The 23,939-nt window shown below is 41.5% G+C and overlaps 2 protein-coding genes across 7 annotated transcripts in view; one reads left to right on the top strand and one right to left on the bottom strand.

The window, feature by feature from the left end:
• Nucleotides 1-5,223, bottom strand: part of LOC120028121 (abl interactor 1-like) — a 133,068-nt gene extending 127,845 nt beyond the window's left edge. For all 5 annotated transcript variants that reach the window (XM_038973311.1, XM_038973312.1, XM_038973313.1 and 2 more), the window contains exon 1: nt 4,880-5,223. In XM_038973311.1, coding sequence (XP_038829239.1) covers nt 4,880-4,996 — 117 coding nt within the window. In that variant the 5' untranslated portion in view covers nt 4,997-5,223. The remainder of the gene's footprint in view (nt 1-4,879) is intronic.
• Nucleotides 5,224-6,255: 1,032 nt separating this feature from the next.
• LOC120027821 (acyl-CoA-binding domain-containing protein 5A-like) lies at nt 6,256-23,834 on the top strand. 2 transcript variants are annotated; one of them, XM_038972869.1, is made up of 13 exons: nt 6,256-6,318; nt 6,714-6,840; nt 7,161-7,281; nt 10,242-10,314; nt 10,602-10,719; nt 15,231-15,467; nt 15,577-15,780; nt 17,615-17,703; nt 17,873-18,104; nt 18,311-18,510; nt 19,120-19,170; nt 22,085-22,194; nt 22,760-23,834. In XM_038972869.1, the coding sequence occupies exons 2-13, from the start codon at nt 6,756-6,758 to the stop codon at nt 22,770-22,772; spliced, it is 1,533 nt and encodes a 510-aa protein (XP_038828797.1). In that variant the 5' UTR covers nt 6,256-6,318; nt 6,714-6,755; the 3' UTR covers nt 22,773-23,834. The 2 variants fall into 2 exon arrangements, with proteins under 2 accessions (XP_038828797.1, XP_038828798.1); XM_038972870.1 differs by lacking the exon at nt 19,120-19,170.
• Nucleotides 23,835-23,939: the final 105 nt, after the last annotated feature.

Genomic DNA, 23,939 nt, shown 5'->3' with positions numbered 1-23,939 from the left:
CACAAACAAGACCAAATTTGATTGGTCAGGATCGGACCACATCTGTACCAATCATAGATGTCTAAGTTTCACAAGTTTGGACATCACAGTTCATTACAGTATAGTTCAGTACAGTACAATAGAGTATACTGTAGTACACTCATTAACTAAATGTTATAACAGAGCCACTGAGTGGAATCCATTTTAACATCTACAGAGTACTTGTGATGTATATGCACAGCACAGGACAAAAATAATGACTTTCCAAACAGACTGAGGCCCTAACTCTATTATTAACACAGACTGAGGCCCTAACTCTATTATTAACACAGACTGAGGCCCTAACTCTATTATTAACACAGACGGAGGCCCTAACTCTCAGTTATTAACACAGACTGAGCCCCTAACTCTGTTATTAACACAGACTGAGGCCCTAACTCTCAGTTATTAACACAGACATATTAACACAGACTGAGGCCCTAACTCTCAGTTATTAACACAGACTGAGGCCCTAACTCTGTTATTAACACAGACTGAGGCCCTAACTCTGTTATTAACACAGACCGAGGCCCTAACTCTGTTATTAACACAGACTGAGGCCCTAACTCTGTTATTAACACAGACCGGGGCCCTAACTCTGTTATTAACACAGACTGAGGCCCTAACTCTGTTATTAACACAGACTGAGGCCCTAACTCTGTTATTAACACAGACTGAGGCCCTAACTCTCAGTTATTAACACAGACCGGGGCCCTAACTCTGTTATTAACACAGACTGAGGCCCTAACTCTCAGTTATTAACACAGACTGAGGCCCTAACTCTGTTATTAACACAGACTGAGGCCCTAACTCGCAGTTATTAACACAGACTGAGGCCCTAACTCAGTTATTAACACAGACCGAGGCCCTAACTCTGTTATTAACAGACTGAGGCCCTAACTCTGTTATTAACACAGACTGAGGCCCTAACTCTGTTATTAACACAGACTGAGGCCCTAACTCTGTTATTAACACAGACTGAGGCCCTAACTCTGTTATTAACACAGACTGAGGCCCTAACTCTGTTATTAACACAGACTGAGGCCCTAAACTCTGTTATTAACACAGACCGAGGCCCTAACTCTGTTATTAACACAGACTGAGGCCATAACTCTGTTATTAACACAGACCGAGGCCCTAACTCTGTTATTAACACAGACCGGGGCCCTAACTCTCAGTTATTAACACAGACCGAGGCCCTAACTCTGTTATTAACACAGACTGAGGCCCTAACTCTCAGTTATTAACACAGACATATTAACACAGACTGAGGCCCTAACTCTGTTATTAACACAGACCGAGGCCCTAACTCTCAGTTATTAACACAGACCGAGGCCCTAACTCTGTTATTAACACAGACTGAGGCCCTAACTCTGTTATTAACACAGACTGAGGCCCTAACTCTCAGTTATTAACACAGACATATTAACACAGACTGAGGCCCTAACTCTGTTATTAACACAGACCGAGGCCCTAACTCTGTTATTAACACAGACTGAGGCCCTAACTCTCAGTTATTAACACAGACATATTAACACAGACCGAGGCCCTAACTCTGTTATTAACACAGACCGAGGCCCTAACTCTGTTATTAACACAGACTGAGGCCCTAACTCTGTTATTAACACAGACTGAGGCCCTAACTCTGTTATTAACACAGACTGAGACCCTAAACTCTGTTATTAACACAGACCGAGGCCCTAACTCTGTTATTAACACAGACCGAGGCCCTAACTCTGTTATTAACACAGACAGAGGCCCTAACTCTGTTATTAACACAGACTGAGACCCTAAACTCTCAGTTATTAACACAGACCGAGGCCCTAACTCTGTTATTAACATAGACTGAGGCCCTAACTCTGTTATTAACACAGACTGAGGCCCTAACTCTGTTATTAACACAGACCGAGGCCCTAAACTCTCTGTTATTAACACAGACTGAGGCCCTAAACTCTGTTATTAACACAGACCGAGGCCCTAACTCTGTTATTAACACAGACTGAGGCCATAACTCTGTTATTAACACAGACCGAGGCCCTAACTCTGTTATTAACACAGACCGGGGCCCTAACTCTCAGTTATTAACACAGACCGAGGCCCTAACTCTGTTATTAACACAGACTGAGGCCCTAACTCTGTTATTAACACAGACTGAGGCCCTAACTCTCAGTTATTAACACAGACATATTAACACAGACTGAGGCCCTAACTCTGTTATTAACACAGACCGAGGCCCTAACTCTCAGTTATTAACACAGACCGAGGCCCTAACTCTGTTATTAACACAGACTGAGGCCCTAACTCTGTTATTAACACAGACTGAGGCCCTAACTCTCAGTTATTAACACAGACATATTAACACAGACTGAGGCCCTAACTCTGTTATTAACACAGACCGAGGCCCTAACTCTGTTATTAACACAGACTGAGGCCCTAACTCTCAGTTATTAACACAGACATATTAACACAGACCGAGGCCCTAACTCTGTTATTAACACAGACCGAGGCCCTAACTCTGTTATTAACACAGACTGAGGCCCTAACTCTGTTATTAACACAGACTGAGGCCCTAACTCTGTTATTAACACAGACTGAGACCCTAAACTCTGTTATTAACACAGACCGAGGCCCTAACTCTGTTATTAACACAGACCGAGGCCCTAACTCTGTTATTAACACAGACCGAGGCCCTAACTCTGTTATTAACACAGACTGAGACCCTAAACTCTCAGTTATTAACACAGACCGAGGCCCTAACTCTGTTATTAACATAGACTGAGGCCCTAACTCTGTTATTAACACAGACTGAGGCCCTAACTCTCAGTTATTAACACAGACTGAGGCCCTAACTCTGTTATTAACACAGACCGGGGCCCTAACTCTCAGTTATTAACACAGACTGAGGCCCTAACTCTGTTATTAACACAGACCGAGGCCCTAACTCTGTTATTAACACAGACTGAGGCCCTAACTCTGTTATTAACACAGACTGAGGCACTAACTCTGTTATTAACACAGACCGAGGCCCTAACTCTGTTATTAACACAGACTGAGGCCCTAACTCTGTTATTAACACAGACTGAGGCCCTAACTCTGTTATTAACACAGACTGAGGCCCTAACTCTGTTATTAACACAGACTGAGGCCTTAACTCTGTTATTAACACAGACTGAGGCCCTAACTCTGTTATTAACACAGACTGAGGCCCTAACTCTGTTATTAACACAGACTGAGGCCCTACCTCTGTTATTAACACAGACTGAGGCCCTAACTCTGTTATTAACACAGACTGAGGCCCTAACTTTGTTATTAACACAGACCAAGGCCCTAACTCTGTTATTAACACAGACTGAGGCCCTAACTCTGTTATTAACACAGACTGAGGCCCTAACTCTGTTATTAACACAGACCGGGGCCCTAACTCTGTTATTAACACAGACTGAGGCCCTAACTCTGTTATAAACACAGACTGAGGCCCTAACTCTCAGTTATTAACACAGACTGAGGCCCTAACTCTCAGTTATTAACACAGACTGAGGCCCTAACTCTCTGTTATTAACACAGACTGAGGCCCTAACTCTCAGTTATTAACACAGACTGAGACCCTAACTCTCTGTTATTAACACAGACTGAGGCCCTAACTCTGTTATTAACACAGACTGAGGCCCTAACTCTCAGTAATAATGAGTTTCCAAACACACATTCCCTGAAATTGAATGAGATCTTGCCTACAGTTTCTATTTGTTTTGTAGGGGCAGACTCCAAATCAGAATATCAATCAAAAAATCAGCTTTGACATTCTGTTAAGGGCCAATAAAACCCTAGTTTGCAATGCTATGGTCCATAGCCAGACCTCTATCAATAACTTCAGCTGCTAGCCCACAATGAAAGTAATTCTAATGCAGCAGCCCCTTGGGGCAAGTCAAAGCAAACTTGGCAGGATGAGGTAAACACATATAAAAAATAACCCTGTAAAATAATTGAAGTGCAGTGATCCTTCCATCTATGAACTCAGTTCAGGAATTTGTGAAACCATGACCAAATTCTACACTCACCATCTGTGAAACGTAGTTAAAGGATAACACAATCATATGGGAGAAAATTGCAGAAGCATTCGCTGAAAAACAAACTCTGAACGTCTGATAATTCGACAGATAGTATTTTTTTATTTTTATAAATACTTCTCCTAAGCAGTTTGTGTGAATGAATCTGGGGGCTAATTACGTCAAAACAGTAATAAGCTCCTTATAAATGCCTTGAAATGTATACGTTTGTAATTGCTTACAATATCATAGTCCTACCTATTGCAAATATATCACAGAAAATCCTAATGAAATAGGTGTAATTAAATAAATAAATGGAAATAAAATGTCCAGCTCTCTTAGTGTCTGTGAGAGACAGTAATTAAGCAAGGCTAGTGTTATCGAGAGCACAACTGCTACTCTACTTTGTAACAATCAAATTAAATGTGTGTCTAGTACATCACGTTTCACTGACATTTTTCAACAGCGTCATAGTTTGCTCCACTGTTTTTTGTATTTATTAAACGAAGATAAACAGCAGAAGTTAGTACCAGACACACCCTCTGTGTAAACTAACAAAATCTGACCAAGGGACCCAATACAACAATGCAATGGATGGGCAAGACCGTGTCCAACGTGTCCAGTGCGGCGAAACTACACACTGAAATGGACAAAAGACTCTCAATGGATGTGTAATCTCTACGATCTAGTACTGTGGTCATTAATTGTGATCATTTCAATTTCTTTATGTACATTTCCTCTTCCCAGTTTCACACCAGTTCAAACGACAATAATTCAGAGATAACAATGTTGAGTAAAAATGACTCCTTTTTGCTTACCTGAACATAATTGTTTTCACAGTAGTCTGCTACCCGTGTGAGATTCTGGTAACTCTCTACGAGAGCTCTTTTGCCGGCTGGAATTTCCTCCTCTAGCAACATTTGTAGCTCTGCCATCTTACATCTCCCCGCATAGCGACTTCGCTTTCGCTTTGACTGAGGTTTGAAACAACCAGCTCTGCCACGGAAAAAAATAAGAAACTCCTTCGCCTGGTATTGTGGGATTCATGAGGTGTATTCATTAGTCAGATTCAGTTGCAAAACATTTCGTCTGTTGCAAAACTTTTGGTAACAGAAACAGTTTACCGTTTACTTTAGGAACCAAATGGAAGCAAGCATACCGAACAGAACGAAACGGGGAGAGACCTGAGTTTGATCAATAGAAACTCTCGTTTTTTGTTCCCAAACGTTTTCCGTTTGGATAAGGCCTAAACGGTTTCCGTTGAAAAACGTTTTGCAACAGACGAAACGTTTTGAAACGGCATCCGATTAATGAATAGACCCCTGGCCTCGCTTTCACATCGGCGCAGGGAGCAAAAAAAAACAAAAAAAAACAGCTGCTGGAGAAGTTCTTCAGATTGTCACTATTTACCACAGTCACAACGTCAAAATTGCCTATATCATAAAATGTATTAACAACAAAAATTATCTTTATCGTCTAAATTTAAGGTTAGGGTAAGGCATAAAGTAATCAGTGTGGTTAAGGTTAGGGGTGAGCTTAAAATGACATTTTAAGAAGATAAATTGTAGAAATAGGCGGGGTTTATAACTTTGTGGCTGTAATAACTAGTGACGACAAGTCATCCCTCTCGCCTCTCCTCTTCCTCTGACCGAAACATGGATCACCGTGTAGAATGCTGGGATACGTAGTGCTACAATGTATCCTTGTCTGGGCTTCAGATCGGCAAAAATCCTCACATTTTATACAAAACATCAACCCATGAGGATTTTTATGCCCATGCGACATTTCTTATTGTGGCCAACAACACATAGTATTGTGTTGGCTTTTACACCCCTTTACCATACATTTGTTTTTAGGTCAATTAAACACTCAGCCATAGACTGTATTTAGAACTACATATCCTGTAAGCTCCCACTGTGGCCGGTGCATTGTGGAGCTTGTAGTGATTTTGATGTCATAATAAATATCAACATATTTATCTCCATCCTGGCAGTAGAGAACTACAACTCCCTTAGCGTGCAGTGCCTGTCACTACTGTATTTAGAACTACATATCCTGTAAGCTCTCACTGTGGCTGGTGCATTGTGGAGCTTGTAGTGATTTTGATGTCATAATAAAGAACATATTTATCTCCATCCTGGCAGTAGAGAACTACAACTCCCTTACCGTGCAGTGCCTGTCACTACTGTATTGTGCATGGCTTCTGTTGGTAAGTAAACGAGAGGTCGTAGTCTCAAGCAGGGTAGATCATTAAATGGTGAGTGACAAACATGGCCTACTGAGCTTATTTACCGAGTGCAATGTATATATTTTGTTGTGTTCATTAGAAAGATAAATTATTAGGATGTTTTTAAACCATTTGTTTAGTCTCTGTTGCATTGAGTGCTCGAAAATTCATAGACGACATAACCTTACCAGTGGTTTTGGTTTAGCTTAGCTGTTATGGGGTTGTTGTCAAATAGTCACCTATAGTACTTATATATCTATATTTGAAGTACTTTAATGTTATTGTGAACGGTTTTCATATTATTTGACCAATGTTATTATGGGCGTATGACCTAGCTATAGCCACAACATATATTTCTGCAACCCATACTCAACTCTCATGTTGTACATTCCTGTCTGACCACTTTAATAATGATTTATCCCTAGGTTTTGAAGAGTTCGCTAGCGTAATTCACACTTTTTGGGGTCATGATGGAGATGGAGGATGGAAAACCATTGTACGAGCGGAGGTTTGATGCCGCTGTCAAAGTGATACAAAGCTTGCCTCCAGACGGTAAGGGCTATGAGGGCTAAATGCAACATTGTAGACTAAAGCCAATTATTGTTAACCTACTTTCCAAAGCTCTCTGGGAGTAGATATATTTATACACCTGAATAATATCACAAATTCAATTCATTGTGTTAAAACCTAAAGAGTTTTCCAAAAGCCTTTCAAATACTAAGACCATGTTTTTACTGCAAAGTTATATATTCTTAGCCTGGGTACAAATCTGTTCGAGTTATCATTCCTCTCATTGACACTCCTCATCCTCATTTCAGGCCAATATATTCTGCAGTGAGATGTATTTTTTTAATTTTGTGTATCTATTTCAGGTTCCTTTCAGCCCTCCAATGACATGATGCTCAAGTTTTACAGTTACTACAAACAGTCCACACTAGGACCCTGCAACACACCCAGACCCGGTTTCTGGGACCCCATGGGCAAAGTCAAATGGTAATGCAAACCGACCAGTAGGTTTCAAATAGGGTCTAAGTCAAATGGTAATGCAAACAGACCAGTAGGATTCAAATAGGGTCTAAGTCAAATGGTAATGCAAACCGACCAGTAGGATTCAAATAGGGTCTAAGTCAAATGGTAATGCAAACCGACCAGTAGGATTCAAATAGGGTCTAAGTCAAATGGTAATGCAAACCGACCAGTAGGATTCAAATAGGGTCTAAGTCAAATGGTAATGCAAACCGACCAGTAGGATTCAAATAGGGTCTAAGTCAAATGGTAATGCAAACCGACCAGTAGGATTCAAATAGGGTCTAAGTCAAATGGTAATGCAAACCGACCAGTAGGATTCAAATAGGGTCTAAGTCAAATGGTAATGTAAACAGACCAGTAGGATTCAAATAGGGTCTAAGTCAAATGGTAATGTAAACAGACCAGTAGGATTCAAATAGGGTCTAAGTCAAATGGTAATGCAAACCGACCAGTAGGATTCAAATAGGGTCTAAGTCAAATGGTAATGCAAACCGACCAGTAGGATTCAAATAGGGTCTAAGTCAAATGGTAATGCAAACCGACCAGTAGGATTCAAATAGGGTCTAAGTCAAATGGTAATGCAAACAGACCAGTAGGATTCAAATAGGGTCTAAGTCAAATGGTAATGCAAACCGACCAGTAGGATTCAAATAGGGTCTAAGTCAAATGGTAATGTAAACAGACCAGTAGGATTCAAATAGGGTCTAAGTCAAATGGTAATGTAAACAGACCAGTAGGATTCAAATAGGGTCTAAGTCAAATGGTAATGCAAACATACCAGTAGGATTCAAATAGGGTCTAAGTCAAATGGTAATGTAAACAGACCAGTAGGATTCAAATAGGGTCAAAGTCAAATAGTAATGCAAACAGACCAGTAGGATTCAAATAGGGTCTAAGTCAAATGGTAATGTAAACCGACCAGTAGGATTCAAATAGGGTCAAAGTCAAATGGTAATGCAAACCGACCAGTAGGATTCAAATAGGGTCAAAGTCAAATGGTAATGTAAACCGACCAGTAGGATTCAAATAGGGTCAAAGTCAAATGGTAATGCAAACCGACCAGTAGGATTCAAATAGGGTCAAAGTCAAATGGTAATGCAAACCGACCAGTAGGATTCAAATAGGGTCTAAGTCAAATGGTAATGCAAACTCAAATAGGGTCAAAGTCAAATGGTAATGCAAACTCAAATAGGGTCAAAGTCAAATGGTAATGCAAACCGACCAGTAGGATTCAAATAGGGTCAAAGTCAAATGGTAATGCAAACCGACCAGTAGGATTCAAATAGGGTCAAAGTCAAATGGTAATGTAAACCGACCAGTAGGATTCAAATAGGGTCAAAGTCAAATGGTAATGCAAACCGACCAGTAGGATTCAAATAGGGTCAAAGTCAAATGGTAATGCAAACCGACCAGTAGGATTCAAATAGGGTCTAAGTCAAATGGTAATGCAAACTCAAATAGGGTCAAAGTCAAATGGTAATGCAAACTCAAATAGGGTCAAAGTCAAATGGTAATGCAAACCGACCAGTAGGATTCAAATAGGGTCAAAGTCAAATGGTAATGCAAACCGACCAGTAGGATTCAAATAGGGTCTAAGTCAAATGGTAATGCAAACTCAAATAGGGTCTAAGTCAAATGGTAATGCAAACTCAAATAGGGTCTAAGTCAAATGGTAATGCAAAGTCAAATAGGGTCAAAGTCAAATGGTAATGCAAACTCAAATAGGGTCTAAGTCAAATGGTAATGCAAACTCAAATAGGGTCTAAGTCAAATGGTAATGCAAACTCAAATAGGGTCTAAGTCAAATGGTAATGCAAACTCAAATAGGGTCAAAGTCAAATGGTAATGCAAACTCAAATAGGGTCTAAGTCAAATGGTAATGCAAACTCAAATAGGGTCTAAGTCAAATGGTAATGCAAACTCAAATAGGGTCAAAGTCAAATGGTAATGCAAACTCAAATAGGGTCTAAGTCAAATGGTAATGCAAACTCAAATAGGGTCTAAGTCAAATGGTAATGTAAACTCAAATAGGGTCTTCTAACGACGACAGAGATTTGTCTGTACTGTAAGTCCTTGCAGTTAACTTTCTTATTGCCACATTTTGTCTGATAAACTCTGGACCCGTTGTGCTGAAGAGGCATGATATGTCATGTCACCTTTTACCCACTTGGCGGCAGTTGACTGTTTTTACTTGTTTGTACATATATATATATCATTTTTTTTTTATAGAAGATCTCGCCACTGAGGGAATCCTCTTTTAGAAATGACACTGCAGCTGTTTATAAATCGGTTTAACTATTATACTTTTAGACTGATATTGCTTTACTAAGCCTTACTTGTTGGCAAGCCAGCTGCTGCTTTAGGTTAATGAGCGTCTGGGTCATTGACCAAGTGGAGACTCTCTGCTGATAACAAATGACACGATGATCTCAACAATAATGACTTTACGTGCTGGTCACGACTCCTATGAGAATGTCCATTATGTCTAAGAGTTAAAGAATTTAAAGCAACTGGATCACAATATCCAAGATCCATATAAGCAGTTGTTTCTGTTACTGGTAACTTAACTCAAATCACATTTTATTGGTCACATACATACGGGTTAGCAGATGTTATTGCGAGTGTAGCGAAATGCTTGTGCTTCTAGTTTTGACAGTGCAGCAATATCTAACATGTAATCTAACAATTCCACAACAACTACCTAATACACACAAATCTAAGTAAAAGAATGGAATGAGAATGTATAAATATATGGATGAGCAATGACAGAGTGGCATAGACTAAGATACAGTAGATAGTATAGAATACAGTATATATTCTATATATTCTGTTAACCTGTGTTATCACTTGGAAGAGGCATTAAACTCTAGGTAGGGAACTGTCAGTGTAGGTGTTATTTCAAACATCTTGTTCTGTCTATTTAGGGATGCATGGAATGATCTGGGAGAAATGCCCAAGGAAGAGGCAATGACTGCTTATGTTGATGAATTGAAGCTGGTAAGTGTTTTTGTCTTGAATGGATATGAATGTCAATTCAGAGGTCAGCATACCAGTGTTGGCGGGTATTCTGATAGGTTGTTGATGAGTCCAGGAAGCAAGCGGAATTCTATTCTTGAATTGAAATTTCCTGAGTTCAATTAAGTTAAGAAGGAATTGACTCCCAACCCAGAGGTGGATCATTTTGTTGATGAAAATCTGTCTAAATGACGTTCAGACAGGATGGCCTGGATGTCAGTGTACGTCAGAGGGAACTAAATGTTTTTGTCGTCGTGTTTAAACAACAGATCCTAGAGGGCATGCCCTGTACAGCTGAGGTAGAGCAGCTGCTGCTGGTGTTGGGCCCCTTCTATGAACAGGTGCAAGAGAAAAAACACATAAATCAGGTGTCCGACCTGTCTGCAGGTACTGTCACTACCTTTTTAATCTAATTTGATTTCATATGAATTTGATTTTATTTTATTTGGCATGTCTTCCATTTTAACCTATACATTTCTATCGTGTACTCAGCCCGTTTGACTAAATTTGCTCGGCAACTTCAAGGCAAGTCTATAGATGTGTATTTACCCACAATTCCCGGATCATTTTAGTTATGTCTGATGTTGTAGTTCAGTATAAATAGGTTTAAAAATATATTTTAGCTTTAGATCTCATAGTTTGGTTAAATTAGAACTTATCTCCCGCTATGTCTCCCGGTATATCTCCCGGTATGTCTCCCGGTATGTCTCCCGGTACATCTTCCGCTACGTCTCCCGCTACGTCTCCCGCTATGTCTCCCGCTACGTCTCCCGGTACGTCTCCCGCTATGTCTCCCGGTACGTCTCCCGCTATGTCTGCCGCTATGTCACCCGCTATGTCTCCCGCTATGTCTCCCGGTATGTCTCCCGCTATGTCTCCCGGTACGTCTCCCGCTATGTCTCCCGCTACGTCTCCCGGTACGTCTCCCGGTACGTCTCCCGGTACGTCTCCCGGTACGTCTCCCGGTACGTCTCCCGGTACGTCTCCCGCTATGTCTCCCGGTACGTCTCCCGGTACGTCTCCCGGTACGTCTCCCGGTACGTCTCCCGCTACGTCTCCCGCTACGTCTCCCGGTACGTCTCCCGCTACGTCTCCCGGTACGTCTCCCGGTACGTCTCCCGCTACGTCTCCCGGTACGTCTCCCTGTACGTCTCCCTGTACGTCTCCCGCTACGTCTCCCGGTACGTCTCCCGGTACGTCTCCCGGTATATAATATACAGTGCATTCGGAAAGTATTCAGCCCTTTTCCCACATTTTGTTACGTTACAGCCTTATTCTAAAATTGTCAAGTGTCTATGTGCAGCAGGTAGGACGGAGTCAGGCGCAGGACACAGAGATGAGTAATAAATGTCACTTTACTCAAAAACCACAAACTAATTCCACGCAGGGAAAGAATATCCAGCTCACAAGAATAACGTGACAACTTCGCAAGTAACAAACACGCACAAAACCATGTGGGAACCAGAGGGTTAAATAGGGAACAATAATAATAAAATGGAAACCAGGTGTGTACAATAAAGACATAACAAATGGAAAATGAAACGTGGATCGGTGGCGGCTAGAAAACCGGTGACGTCGACCGCCGAACGCAGCCCGAACAAGGAGAGCAACTTCGGCGGAAGTCGTGACAAAAATGGATCAAATACAAACATGTCCTCATCAATCTACACACAATACCCCATAATGACATCACAATACCCCATAATGACATCACAATGCCCCATAATGACATCACAATACCCCATAATGACATCACAATACACCATAATGACATCACAATACCCCATAATGACACCACAATATCCCATAATGACTTAGCGAAAACAGCTTTTTAGACATTTTAGCAAATGTATATAAACAAATCTATAATAATATCTGATTTACATAAGTATTCAGGCCCTTTGCTATGCGACTCGGAATGTAGCTGAGGTGCATCCTGTTTCCATTGATCATCCTTGAGATGTTTCTAACAACTTGATTGGAGTCAAACTGTGGTAAAATCAATTGATTGGACATGATTTGGAAGGCATGATTGGGGAAGGGTACCAAATAGTTTCTGCATCATTGAAGGTCCCAAATAACACATTGGCCACCATCATTGTTAAATTGAAGAAGCTTGGAACCAACAAGACTCTTCCTAGAGCTGGCCGCCTGGCCAAACTGAGCAATCGGTGGAGAAGGGCCTTGTTCAGGGATGTGACCAAGAACCCGATGGTCACTCTGATAGAGCTCCAGAGTTCCTCTGTGGAGAAGGGAGAACCTTCCAGAAGGACAACCATCTCTGCAGTACTCCACAAATTAGGCCTTTATGGTAGAGTGGCCAGACGGAAGCCACTCCTCAGTAAAAGGCACATGCCAGCCCACTTGGAGTTTGTTAAAAGGCACCTAAAGGACTCTCAGACCATGAGAAACAAGATTCTCTGGTCTGATGAAACCAAGATGGAACTCTTTGGCCTGAATGCCAAGCTCTACGTCTGGAGGAAACCTGGCACCATCCCTACGGTGAAGCATGGTGGTGGCAGCATCATGCTGTGGGGATGTTTTTCAGCGGCAGGGACTGGGAGACTAGTCAGGAGTGAGGGAAAGATGAACGGAGCAAAGTACAGAGAGATCCTTGATGAAAGCCTACTCCAGAGCGCTCAGGACCTCAGACTGGGGCGAAGGTTCACCTTCGACAACGACCCTAACCACACAGACAAGACAACGCAGGAGTGGCTTCGGGACAAATCTCTGAATTTCCTTGAGTGGCCCAGCCAGATCCCAGACTTGAACCTGATCTAACATCTCTGGAGAGACCTGAAAATAGCTGTGCAGCAACGCTTCCCATCCAACCTGACAGAGCTCGAGAGGATCTGCAGAGAAGAATGGGAGAAACTCCCCAAATACAGGTGTATCAAGCTTGTAGCGTCATACCCAATAATACTCGAGGCTGTAATCGCTGCCAAAGGTGCTTCAACAAAGTACTGAGTAAAGGGTCTGAATACTTATGTAAATTATATATTAGTGTTTTATTTTTAATACATTTGCAAAATGTCTAAATACTGTTTTAGCTTTGTCATAATGGGCTATTGTGTGTATATTGATGAGGGGAAAAAACTATTTAATCCATGTTAGAATAATAAGGCTGTAACGTAACAAAATGTGGAAAAAGTCAAGGGATCTGAATACTTTCTGAATGCTCTGTATATACAAAAGTATGTGGACACCCCTTCAAATTAGTGGATTCGAATATAGCCACACCCGTTGCTGACAGGTGTATAAAATCGAGCACACAGCCATGCAATCTCCATGGACAAACATTGGCAGTAGAATGGCCTTACATAAGAGCTTTCAACGTGGCACCGTCATACGGTAGGAAGCCACCTTTCCAACAAGTCAGTTCATCAAATGTATGCCCTGCAAGAGCTGCCCCGGTCAACTGTAAGTGCTTTTATTGTGAAGTGGAAATGTCTAGGAGCAACAATGGCTCAGCCGTGAAGTGGTAGGCCACACAAGCTCACAGAACGGGACCGCTGAGTGCTGAAGCGCGTGGCACGTAAAAATGATCTGTACTTGGTTGCAACACGCACTACCGAGTTCCAAACTGCCTCTGGAAGCAAGAACTGATCTCGGGAGCTTCATGAAATGGGTTTCCATGGCCGAGCAGCCGCACGCACACAAGCGTAAGATCACCATGCCCAATACCAAGCGTCGGCTGGAGGGGTGTAAAACTCCCCGCCATTGGACTCTGGAGCACTGGAAACATCTTCTCTGGACAGATGAATCACGCTTCTTCACCTTATGGCAGTCCAATGGACAAATCTGGGTTTGGCGGATGCCAGGAGAACTCTACCTGCCCAAATGTATAGTGCCAACTGTAAAGTTTGGTGGAGGAGGAATAATGGTCTGGGGCTGTTTTTCATGGTTCGGGCCCCTTAGTTCCAGGGAAGGGAAATCTTAATGCTACAGCATACAATGACATTCTAGATGATTCTGTGCTTCCAACTTTGTGGCAACAGTTTGGGGAAGGCCCTTTCCTGTTTCAGCATGACAATGCCCCCGTGGACAAAGCAAGGTCCATACAGAAATGGTTTGTCGAGCTCGGTGTGGAAGAACTTGATTGGCCTGCACAGAGCCCTGACCTCAACCACATCGAACACCTTTGGGATGAATTGGAACGCCGACTGTGAGCCAGGCCTAATCGCCCAACATTATTTCCCAACCTCACTAATGCTCTTGTGGCTGAATGGAAGCAAGTCCCCACAGCAATGTTCCAACATCTAGTAGAAAGCCTTCCCTGAAGAGTGGAGGCTGTTATAGCAGCAAAGGGGAGGACCAACTCCATATTAATGCCCATGATTTTGGAATGAGATGTTCGACGAGCAGGTGTCCACATACTTTGGTTATGTAGTGTATCTCCTAGTATATCTCCGAGTATATCTCCTCGTATAACTCCTAGTATATCTCCTGGTATATTTCCTAGTATATCTCCTAGTATATCTCCTAGTATATCTCCTGGTATATCTCCTAGTATATCTCCTAGTATATCTCCTAGTATATCTCCTGGTATATCTCCTAGTATATCTCCTGGTATATCTCCTAGTATTTATCCTAGTATATCTCCTAGTGTATCTCCTGGTATATTTCCTGGTATACCTCCTGGTATATCTCCTGGTATATCTCCTGGTATATCTCCTAGTATATTTCCTAGTATATCTCCTGGTATATCTCCTAGTATATCTCCTGGTATATCTCCTAGTATATCTCCTAGTATATCTCCTAGTATTTCTCCTAGTATATCTCCTAGTGTATCTCCTAGTATATCTCCTTGTATATTTCCTTGTTTGGGTAAATTAAACTAGCAGTAACATACAGTTTTACTTCTATATCATTGTAACACAGTTGTTTCTATGCCACAGGTTTTGGGACCATGATTGCATCAGCACCTTCAAAAAGTGTCACAAGGAGCATCATTAGGACAATGGAAATGAATGGCACTTTGGAGACACGGCCACCCAGACCGGCGGTTGAGCCTCCAAAGCCCAAAGTCATGGCAGTGAAGGAACAGGGGGAGGAAGAGGAGTTCGAGTTTGATGAGGAAGATGAAATTGAAGTAGAAGCAGAAGAAATTGCGGAGATAAAGGAGGTGAAAAAAGGTATGTTGTCAAACATTAGAACAAGAAAATAACAATAACAAACAAAACAGGAAACCGTTAAGCAGGAAAACATCTTCTTCTAATAATATATTGAGAAAATGTCTTTCAGCAAGTGAAAAGTCAAAGAAAAAGGGCTCATCCAGGAGACCTAAAGTCCCCCTGTCCGAAGGTAATGTGAGGAACGGGATGAGCCACTTTTCCAATGGGACCCACACCTCCAAGGCTGCGCTGAACAGTGAGGACTCAGAGGAGGGCCTCTTGAGCAGCACCCTGCCCCTGGAGCCCCATGTCCAGGTCAACGGCCACCACGCAGGTGGGGACCACCAGACCCGTGTGTTCAGAGAGTTGTTATCTCTCAGTTAACATCACATGGGGGATATTTCATATTTAACTGAATGTCTAGGACTAGAACAATATTCTTAAAGGTGGCCCAACTCGTCTCTGGGTAGCACTTAATGTTGCGTTGACAACAGTGACGTACTGTAGTCCGTCTTGTTAGTTAGAATGTTGTGCACACATTACCATGGCTGAAGGTTTGAGTTCCCTATGCCCATGGGCTATAAAATTATTTTATCCAATGGGCCACAGGATTGTAAATTGTAAATTTGCGCATTTCAAGAGCCTATCATACTATTTATTGTAAACACAAAAAGGTAGATACTCTTTCCCTGTGGTAACCAATCGGTATCTCAGGCACTGTAGAACAAGGTAGAAACCAACCAATCAGGTGCATGATTATTAGTACTTTATGATTGTAATGTACATAGACTTACCTATTACAGTGTATATCAGGCCTAGAGTTGTCTGTTACAACAGAACTGAGGCTTGAATTTGGATACAATTCATGTTTGCCATTGATATCTAGTATGCTGAATATCAACATTACTGTCTAGAACAAGAAGCAGGTGTTATAGGCCTAATCCAGATCGTCCATTAACTAGATGGCTAAAAAAAAAGGTTTCAAAATGGATACTCAGCACCCTAGTGGACGGTTGTCCTCGTGGATTCTTGGCCATGTGATCTTATTAAGCTGCTCAGCTTTACTCCCAGAGCTGTTGCAACTCTGCACTTTCCTGGGAACAGACACAGACTCCCTGCTCTGATGGGTTGCCGTGACATTATCCCCCTAAAAGCTGTTCTGGTCTGGGGCCAGTGGACCTCGAACAATCTCTTCTCATCCAATCAATGATCACCTTGAGAAAGGTTTGCGTTTGGAATGTGGAACACATGCTGTACCAGTCAACATTTTTTGACACACCGACTCATTCAAGGGTTTTTTCTTTATTTTTTACTATTTTCTACATTGTAGAATAATAGTTGTAGTGGCTTCCTTTCCTCTTTACCGTAGCCACTGCCCAAGCCTGAAGCGGAGCTGTTTCCTACGCATACAGTCCAAGGTTTCCAAACGGCCAAACATTCAATGACATCCAGGGATATGGTGCAACAAAAATGTGTATTCTTCTTATATCTAACAAGGAAATGATTCTCCAATCAACTTAAAGCATAGATTACTTGATATGATCTGTCTGTATGGTCAAAAAACTATACCGCTCCCGCGTCTAGCAAGGACTCCCTCCCCCGAAGGCCCAACTTCCTGCCTTTATCCTAACACACTTAACACAGTACAATGAATGGGCAAGGGGGGGGGGGGGGGGGGGGGGGACTAATGTACACTAACAACAAATGAATATATCTCAATCAGGTAAATATAAATCATAAAGGTACATACCTAATATTTCATCATATACGTTAATATTTAATATATTTACACAAATGTACATGGAGCTCAGTATGTTCAGTCTTTTATACAAATATGTCCAAATCGGCATCAAAACTACAAAATAACACACTTTTTTGGTTACAACATGATTCCATATGTGTTATTTCATAGTTTTGATGTCTTCACTATTATTCTACAATGTAGAAAATAGTAAAAATAAAGAAAAACCTTTGAATGAGTAGGTGTGCCCAAACTTTTGACTGGTACTATATAATGCTAATGGCACACCAAAGGCCTCTGCACTGTTTACATTTGTGTTGCTTCTTAATGGGTCCTGCTAGCACAAACATCTCTCTGAAGGAAGGTTCCCATATGGCTAAGAGTCGAAGCTGACCTGTATGGGACATTGTGCTATCTATTCCTATAGATCTGGATGTATCCTGGCCCCGTCATGTGACCAGTGACTCAGACAGCGAGGTCTACTGTGACTCTATGGACCAGTTTGGCCTGGAAGAGGTAAGAGTACACACACACACACACACACACACACACACACACACACACACACACACACACACACACATATATACTTACACACACAGAGTTCAGACAAGCACAGACAAAACAAGTACACACACAGTATATGCAGCATTTCCAAATCCTCTTGTATGTGTGTTTGGTCCAGGGCTCTGAGGCACACACTGACCGCTGTCTGGAGCTGGATGAGGAAGAGCAGGGGGAGAGCCACAGCCCTCTGTCCGATCAGGAGGGGCCCGCCGAGGCACCGTGTGGGACCCCTGAGGACCCCCAGGGCCCACCCAAGGGCATCCAGTGTGGCGGGGAGGATGGGGAGACTAGTGGAGGGGCCTCTCAGAGACAAAGACTGAATACAGATAGGGTCGATAGGAGAGAACGAGGTAAGGTGTGTGTGTGTGTGTGTGTGTGTGTGTGTGTGTGTGTGTGTGTGTGTGTGTGTGTGTGTGTGTGTGTGTGTGTGTGTGTGTGTGTGTGTGTGTGTGTGTGTGTGTGTGTGTGTGTGTGTGTGTGTTTAGGCCCGTTCTTATTTCTCTAGAAGTATATGTCAGTGTTCACACCTCTCTGTGTCTCCTATATTTGTTTATAGGCTCCAGGTCTTCAGGGCACGGCCTAGAGGCCCAGGGGCCCTTCCTGGGTAGCGGAGGGGACGGGGAACGATGGGGTGGAGCGGGAGCAACAGGAGGCAGTCTGAATGAACAGATCGTAGTGGCGCTGGCCAGACTGCAGGAGGACATGCAGAGTGTCCTGGAGAGACTGCACACACTGGAGGCCCTCACTGCATCCCAGGTCAGAGACCAGAGACCCACATTCCATTTGGAAACGATTACACAGCCTGATTAGATAGTAACTACTGCTAAAAGGGATCTAATAACCCCATGACAAACATGCTGTCATGTGGTACTTCCACCTATTGCTTGCTCTCATGCCTTTTATTCATGCTCAAAGGGTCAGGATTTTGGTCTAAGATGATTTTGGTCCAAGATGATTTTGGTCCAAGATGATTTTGGTCCAAGATGATTTTGGTCCAAGATGATTTTGGTCCAAGATGATTTTGGTCTAAGATGGTTTTGGTCCAAGATGATTTTGGTCCAAGATGATTTTGGTCCAAGATGATTTTGGTCCAAGATGATTTTGGTCTAAGATGGTTTTGGTCTAAGATGATTTTGGTCCAAGATGATTTTGGTCCAAGATGATTTTGGTCCAAGATGATTTTGGTCTAAGATGATTTTGGTCCAAGATGATTTTGGTCTAAGATGATTTTGGTCTAAGATGATTTTGGTCTAAGATGATTTTGGTCTAAGATGATTTTGGTCCAAGATGAACTGTAACTATTTAGTTGAGGAAGTAATGTAATGAACGTTGTTGTGTTCCTTTCTTCTCTCTTTTGTTTCCTAGTCATTGGCTCTACCATACCCATCATCACCCCTGGCAAAGAAGGGTAGTATGGTACGGTGCACTGGCTTTTCTGTCTGTCATTGTTTGTGTTGGACTCAGATCACATGGTCATAGACTGAACACATGGTCATAGACTGTTCACATGGTCATAGACTGTTCACATGGTCATAGACTGTTCACATGGTCATAGACTGTTCACATGGTCATAGACTGAACACATGGTCATAGACTGAACACATGGTCATAGACTGTTCACATGGTCATAGACTGTTCACATGGTCATAGACTGAACACATGGTCATAGACTGTTCACATAGTCATAGACTGTTCACATGGTCATAGACTGAACACATGGTCATAGACTGTTCACATGGTCATAGACTGTTCACATGGTCATAGACTGTTCACATGGTCATAGACTGAACACATGGTCATAGACTGTTCACATGGTCATAGACTGAACACATGGTCATAGACTGAGGACATGGTCATAGACTGTTCACATGGTCATAGACTGTTCACATGGTCATAGACTGAACACATGGTCATAGACTGTTCACATGGTCATAGACTGAACACATGGTCATAGACTGAGGACATGGTCATAGACTGTTCACATGGTCATAGACTGAACACATGCTCATAGACTGAACACATGGTCATAGACTGTTCACATGGTCATAGACTGAACACATGGTCATAGACTGAGGACATGGTCATAGACTGTTCACATGGTCATAGACTGAACACATGCTCATAGACTGAACACATGGTCATAGACTGAACACATGGTCATAGACTGAACACATGGTCATAGACTGTTCACATGGTCATAGACTGAACACATGGTCATAGACTGTTCACATGGTCATAGACTGTTCACATGGTCATAGACTGAACACATGGTCATAGACTGAACACATGGTCATAGACTGTTCACATGGTCATAGACTGAACACATGCTCATAGACTGAACACATGGTAATAGACTGAACACATGGTCATATACTGTTCACATGGTCATAGACTGAACACATGGTCATAGACTGTTCACATGGTCATAGACTGAACACATGGTCATAGACTGAGGACATGGTCATAGACTGTTCACATGGTCATAGACTGAACACATGCTCATAGACTGTTCACATGGTCATAGACTGAACACATGGTCATAGACTGAGGACATGGTCATAGACTGTTCACATGGTCATAGACTGAACACATGGTCATAGACTGTTCACATGGTCATAGACTGAACACAAGGTCATAGACTGAGGACATGGTCATAGACTGTTCACATGGTCATAGACTGTTCACATGGTCATAGACTGTTCACATGGTCATAGACTGAACACATGCTCATAGACTGAACACATGGTCATAGACTGTTCACATGGTCATAGACTGAACACATGCTCATAGACTGAACACATGGTCATAGACTGTTCACATGGTCATAGACTGTTCACATGGTCATAGACTGTTCACATGGTCATAGACTGTTCACATGGTCATAGACTGAACACATGGTCATAGATTGTTCACATGGTCATAGACTGAACACATGGTCATAGACTGTTCACATGGTCATAGACTGTTCACATGGTCATAGACTGTTCACATGGTCATAGACTGAACACATGGTCATAGACTGTTCACATGGTCATAGACTGTTCACATGGTCATAGACTGTTCACATGGTCATAGACTGAACACATGGTCATAGACTGTTCACATGGTCATAGACTGTTCACATGGTCATAGACTGTTCACATGGTCATAGACTGTTCACATGGTCATAGACTGAACACATGGTCATAGACTGTTCACATGGTCATAGACTGTTCACATGGTCATAGACTGTTCACATGCTCATAGACTGAACACATGGTCATAGACTGAACACATGGTCATAGACTGAACACATGCTCATAGACTGAACACATGCTCATAGACTGAACATGCCCTTTGTATTTTCACACATACATGTATTGTGATTCAGAATACAGATTATTTTCTTTTCGGGGACATTGTGAGATATGTAAAGAGGGAAGTATTTATTAGGTGTGTTTGTTGAAAGCACAAGTCCAGATTTTTTACACAGTCTAATTAGTATTATTATTCCACTCACTCTAATGCTTAACACCGCTTGAGCCGTTAACACTAAACCAACTTTAGAATGTTCAGACAGACCGTCTACAAGTTGCTTGAGAAATATATATATATTTTAAATACTATTTAAATACTTTTTTGTTGTTGTAGTACAACCATATTTGCATTAAACTCAATGCAAGTCAATGACCATAGACTCTTGAATGGTCGAAAATGGAGATGAGTCTTGATATGTCACCGTTCAAGCTATCAACATCAGACCAACGTTGAGATGTTCAGACTGACCTTAAAATTGCTTATCAAATGATATTTATTTTTAATACTATTAATACTTTTGTAACTGTAACTATTTAACAGTTTGCAATTAGAGTCAATGGCGACAATGACAGGTAGATATTCACAGTGGCACTGCTTTCCAACCATTCGAGACTAGACACTCCAAAACAACAACTTCAGGATGATGGAACCACTTCATGAATATATATAGATTATGTAAATGATCCATCCCTTAAATCAGTTTAAATTAGCATACATTTGCATAAAATAACTCGCCAACAGTAACTCTTGAACTGTTCAAGCTAGAGACATCAAACCAACTTTCACATGTTTAGGCTACCCTATCCATTCAATCAATTACTTAATCAATCAGTCAATAGCCAAATCAATCAATTTTTCCATATACCTACTTTTTCCAACTATAATCAGTCACCACCATTACTACTGCACTCATTAGCACTACTGGGACTTATTTCAAAACTGAAATACTTTTTAAACAATCTAGCAAGCGCACCACATCTTCTTCAGGAAATGTACTTCTCTAGTATTCAGAATATGCATTTTCATCCTCTAGAAACCATCCTGGTGGCCTTTTGACGTGTCTCCTAGCGCTGTTGCCTTTGCTGTGGCATGGCCGTTTGTGGTGCAGTGGCTCATCCGCCTATATCTTCAACGTAAGAGAAGGTAATTCTATAGCAAGATGGGGATATTCTACAATAACTGCTAGTCTTTTTTTTATTTTTTTTATATAAATTAGCAAACATTTCTAAAAAGCTGTATTTGCTTTGTCCTTATGGGGTATTGTGTGTAGATTGATGAGGAGAAAAATAACTATTTCATCAATTTTAGAATAAGGCTGTAATCTAACAACATTTTGAAAAAGTTTGAATACTTCCTGAAGGCTTTGTTAATAAGGTATTCCTGTTTTTTTTAAATTGTAACATTTGAAAACCTGTTTTTGAATTTGTCATTATGGGGTATTGTGTGTAGATTTCTGAGGATTTTTCTTTATTTAATCCATTTTAGAATAAGGCTGTAATGTAACAAAATGTGAAAAAAGTTAAGGGGTCTGAATACTTTACGAATGCACTGTACCATACGAAATGTAACATATCATACTAACTGGAGTGTTTACGTACAGAATAATACGAAATGCTCTGAGACCACATTGTGTTGATAACTCTATCAAAAGTATGACTTGAACTGAGTAAAAATGCTTTCTAACATTGAGTCTTGTCCCCACTTTTAGACGAATCAACTGAAAAGTCTCCCGTCCCAAAGACACAGAGCGACGATGAGAGCTCTCTCAACAGTCTCTGGGTTGGGTAAAGGCCGTAACCACCCTTCCGCTTTCCCACCCGCACCTCTGTAACTCTAGCTTTTGCACTATGAAGATGGCACTAGGAGTAGTGAGTTTGGGGGACTTATCACAACCCACTGGCACTACAATTGAAATCAAAAGAGAAATGTGAATTGAACTGCAGCTTTTATAATCATGTATACAACTACTGTACTACATTAGTACTTTCTGTTTTGCTCTGAAGAAATGATGATTATTTAACTTGGGCGGTAAAGTTATTGGTTGTGTATGTTGAGTATAGGTTCTTTTATTGCAACTATTCCGTACATCTTACGGCACGTATCGGCAACTTTGATGGGGGTGTGGTCCAGGAGGGGAAAAAAACGAAACTCCCCTTTTTAGCGGTCCGTCTCCTGACAGCGAAGATAATTTTTTTTTTAACGTTTTAAACTTAATTTCCTGCAATTCTGCATATTTTGCCACGGGGCGTAAAGAAAATGTTGCCGTTTTAAATATGACTGATGATCAGTGGGCCCCACCCCAGTTAGTAATTTGACTATGTTTACTACAAGTTAGCTGGCCACTAGACTAACTTACCAATGTAAAAACATTTATCTGACCTGGGCTTATTGAGTGACTGCTGATGCACAACAAAAACCGAATGTCGAAATCGCAGCTTATGTATTCTACTATTCTAACTCTCAACAGTACGTTTTCTTTTTATCGGTCAAATTGGTCCGCGGGCCTACAAAAGGGGGGGAGGCCCGCGGGTCTCCCCGCCAGTTGCCCATCCCTTGTCTTACAGCATTATAAGAACTATCCAACTTGTCCTGCAAATGGACATAACTGCAACAGAAACCTTACGCCATATATCATAATAGTTGCTCAGGCTGCTAATATATGGTGATAACGCTAGGTAGATAAGTGTGTATATATATAATAATGTATTTGTGGAAAGGTACACTTAAATCTTGAAAATGTGTTAATATATTATTTATAATATTAAATGAAAATTAAGACTTTATTGTCTAGTTTTTGGTTGTACATTACTGCTAGGATGTGAATGGTTCAGAATAAGTATAATTTTTTAATATCGGATTGGCTTTTATACACTTAATTTGTGTATATA

This window comes from Salvelinus namaycush, chromosome 33 (genome assembly GCF_016432855.1).
Source record: "Salvelinus namaycush isolate Seneca chromosome 33, SaNama_1.0, whole genome shotgun sequence".
Lineage (NCBI taxonomy): Eukaryota > Metazoa > Chordata > Actinopteri > Salmoniformes > Salmonidae > Salvelinus > Salvelinus namaycush.
The sequence above is the reverse complement of the archived record's forward strand: the minus strand, read 5'-3'. Positions and strand labels throughout refer to the sequence as shown.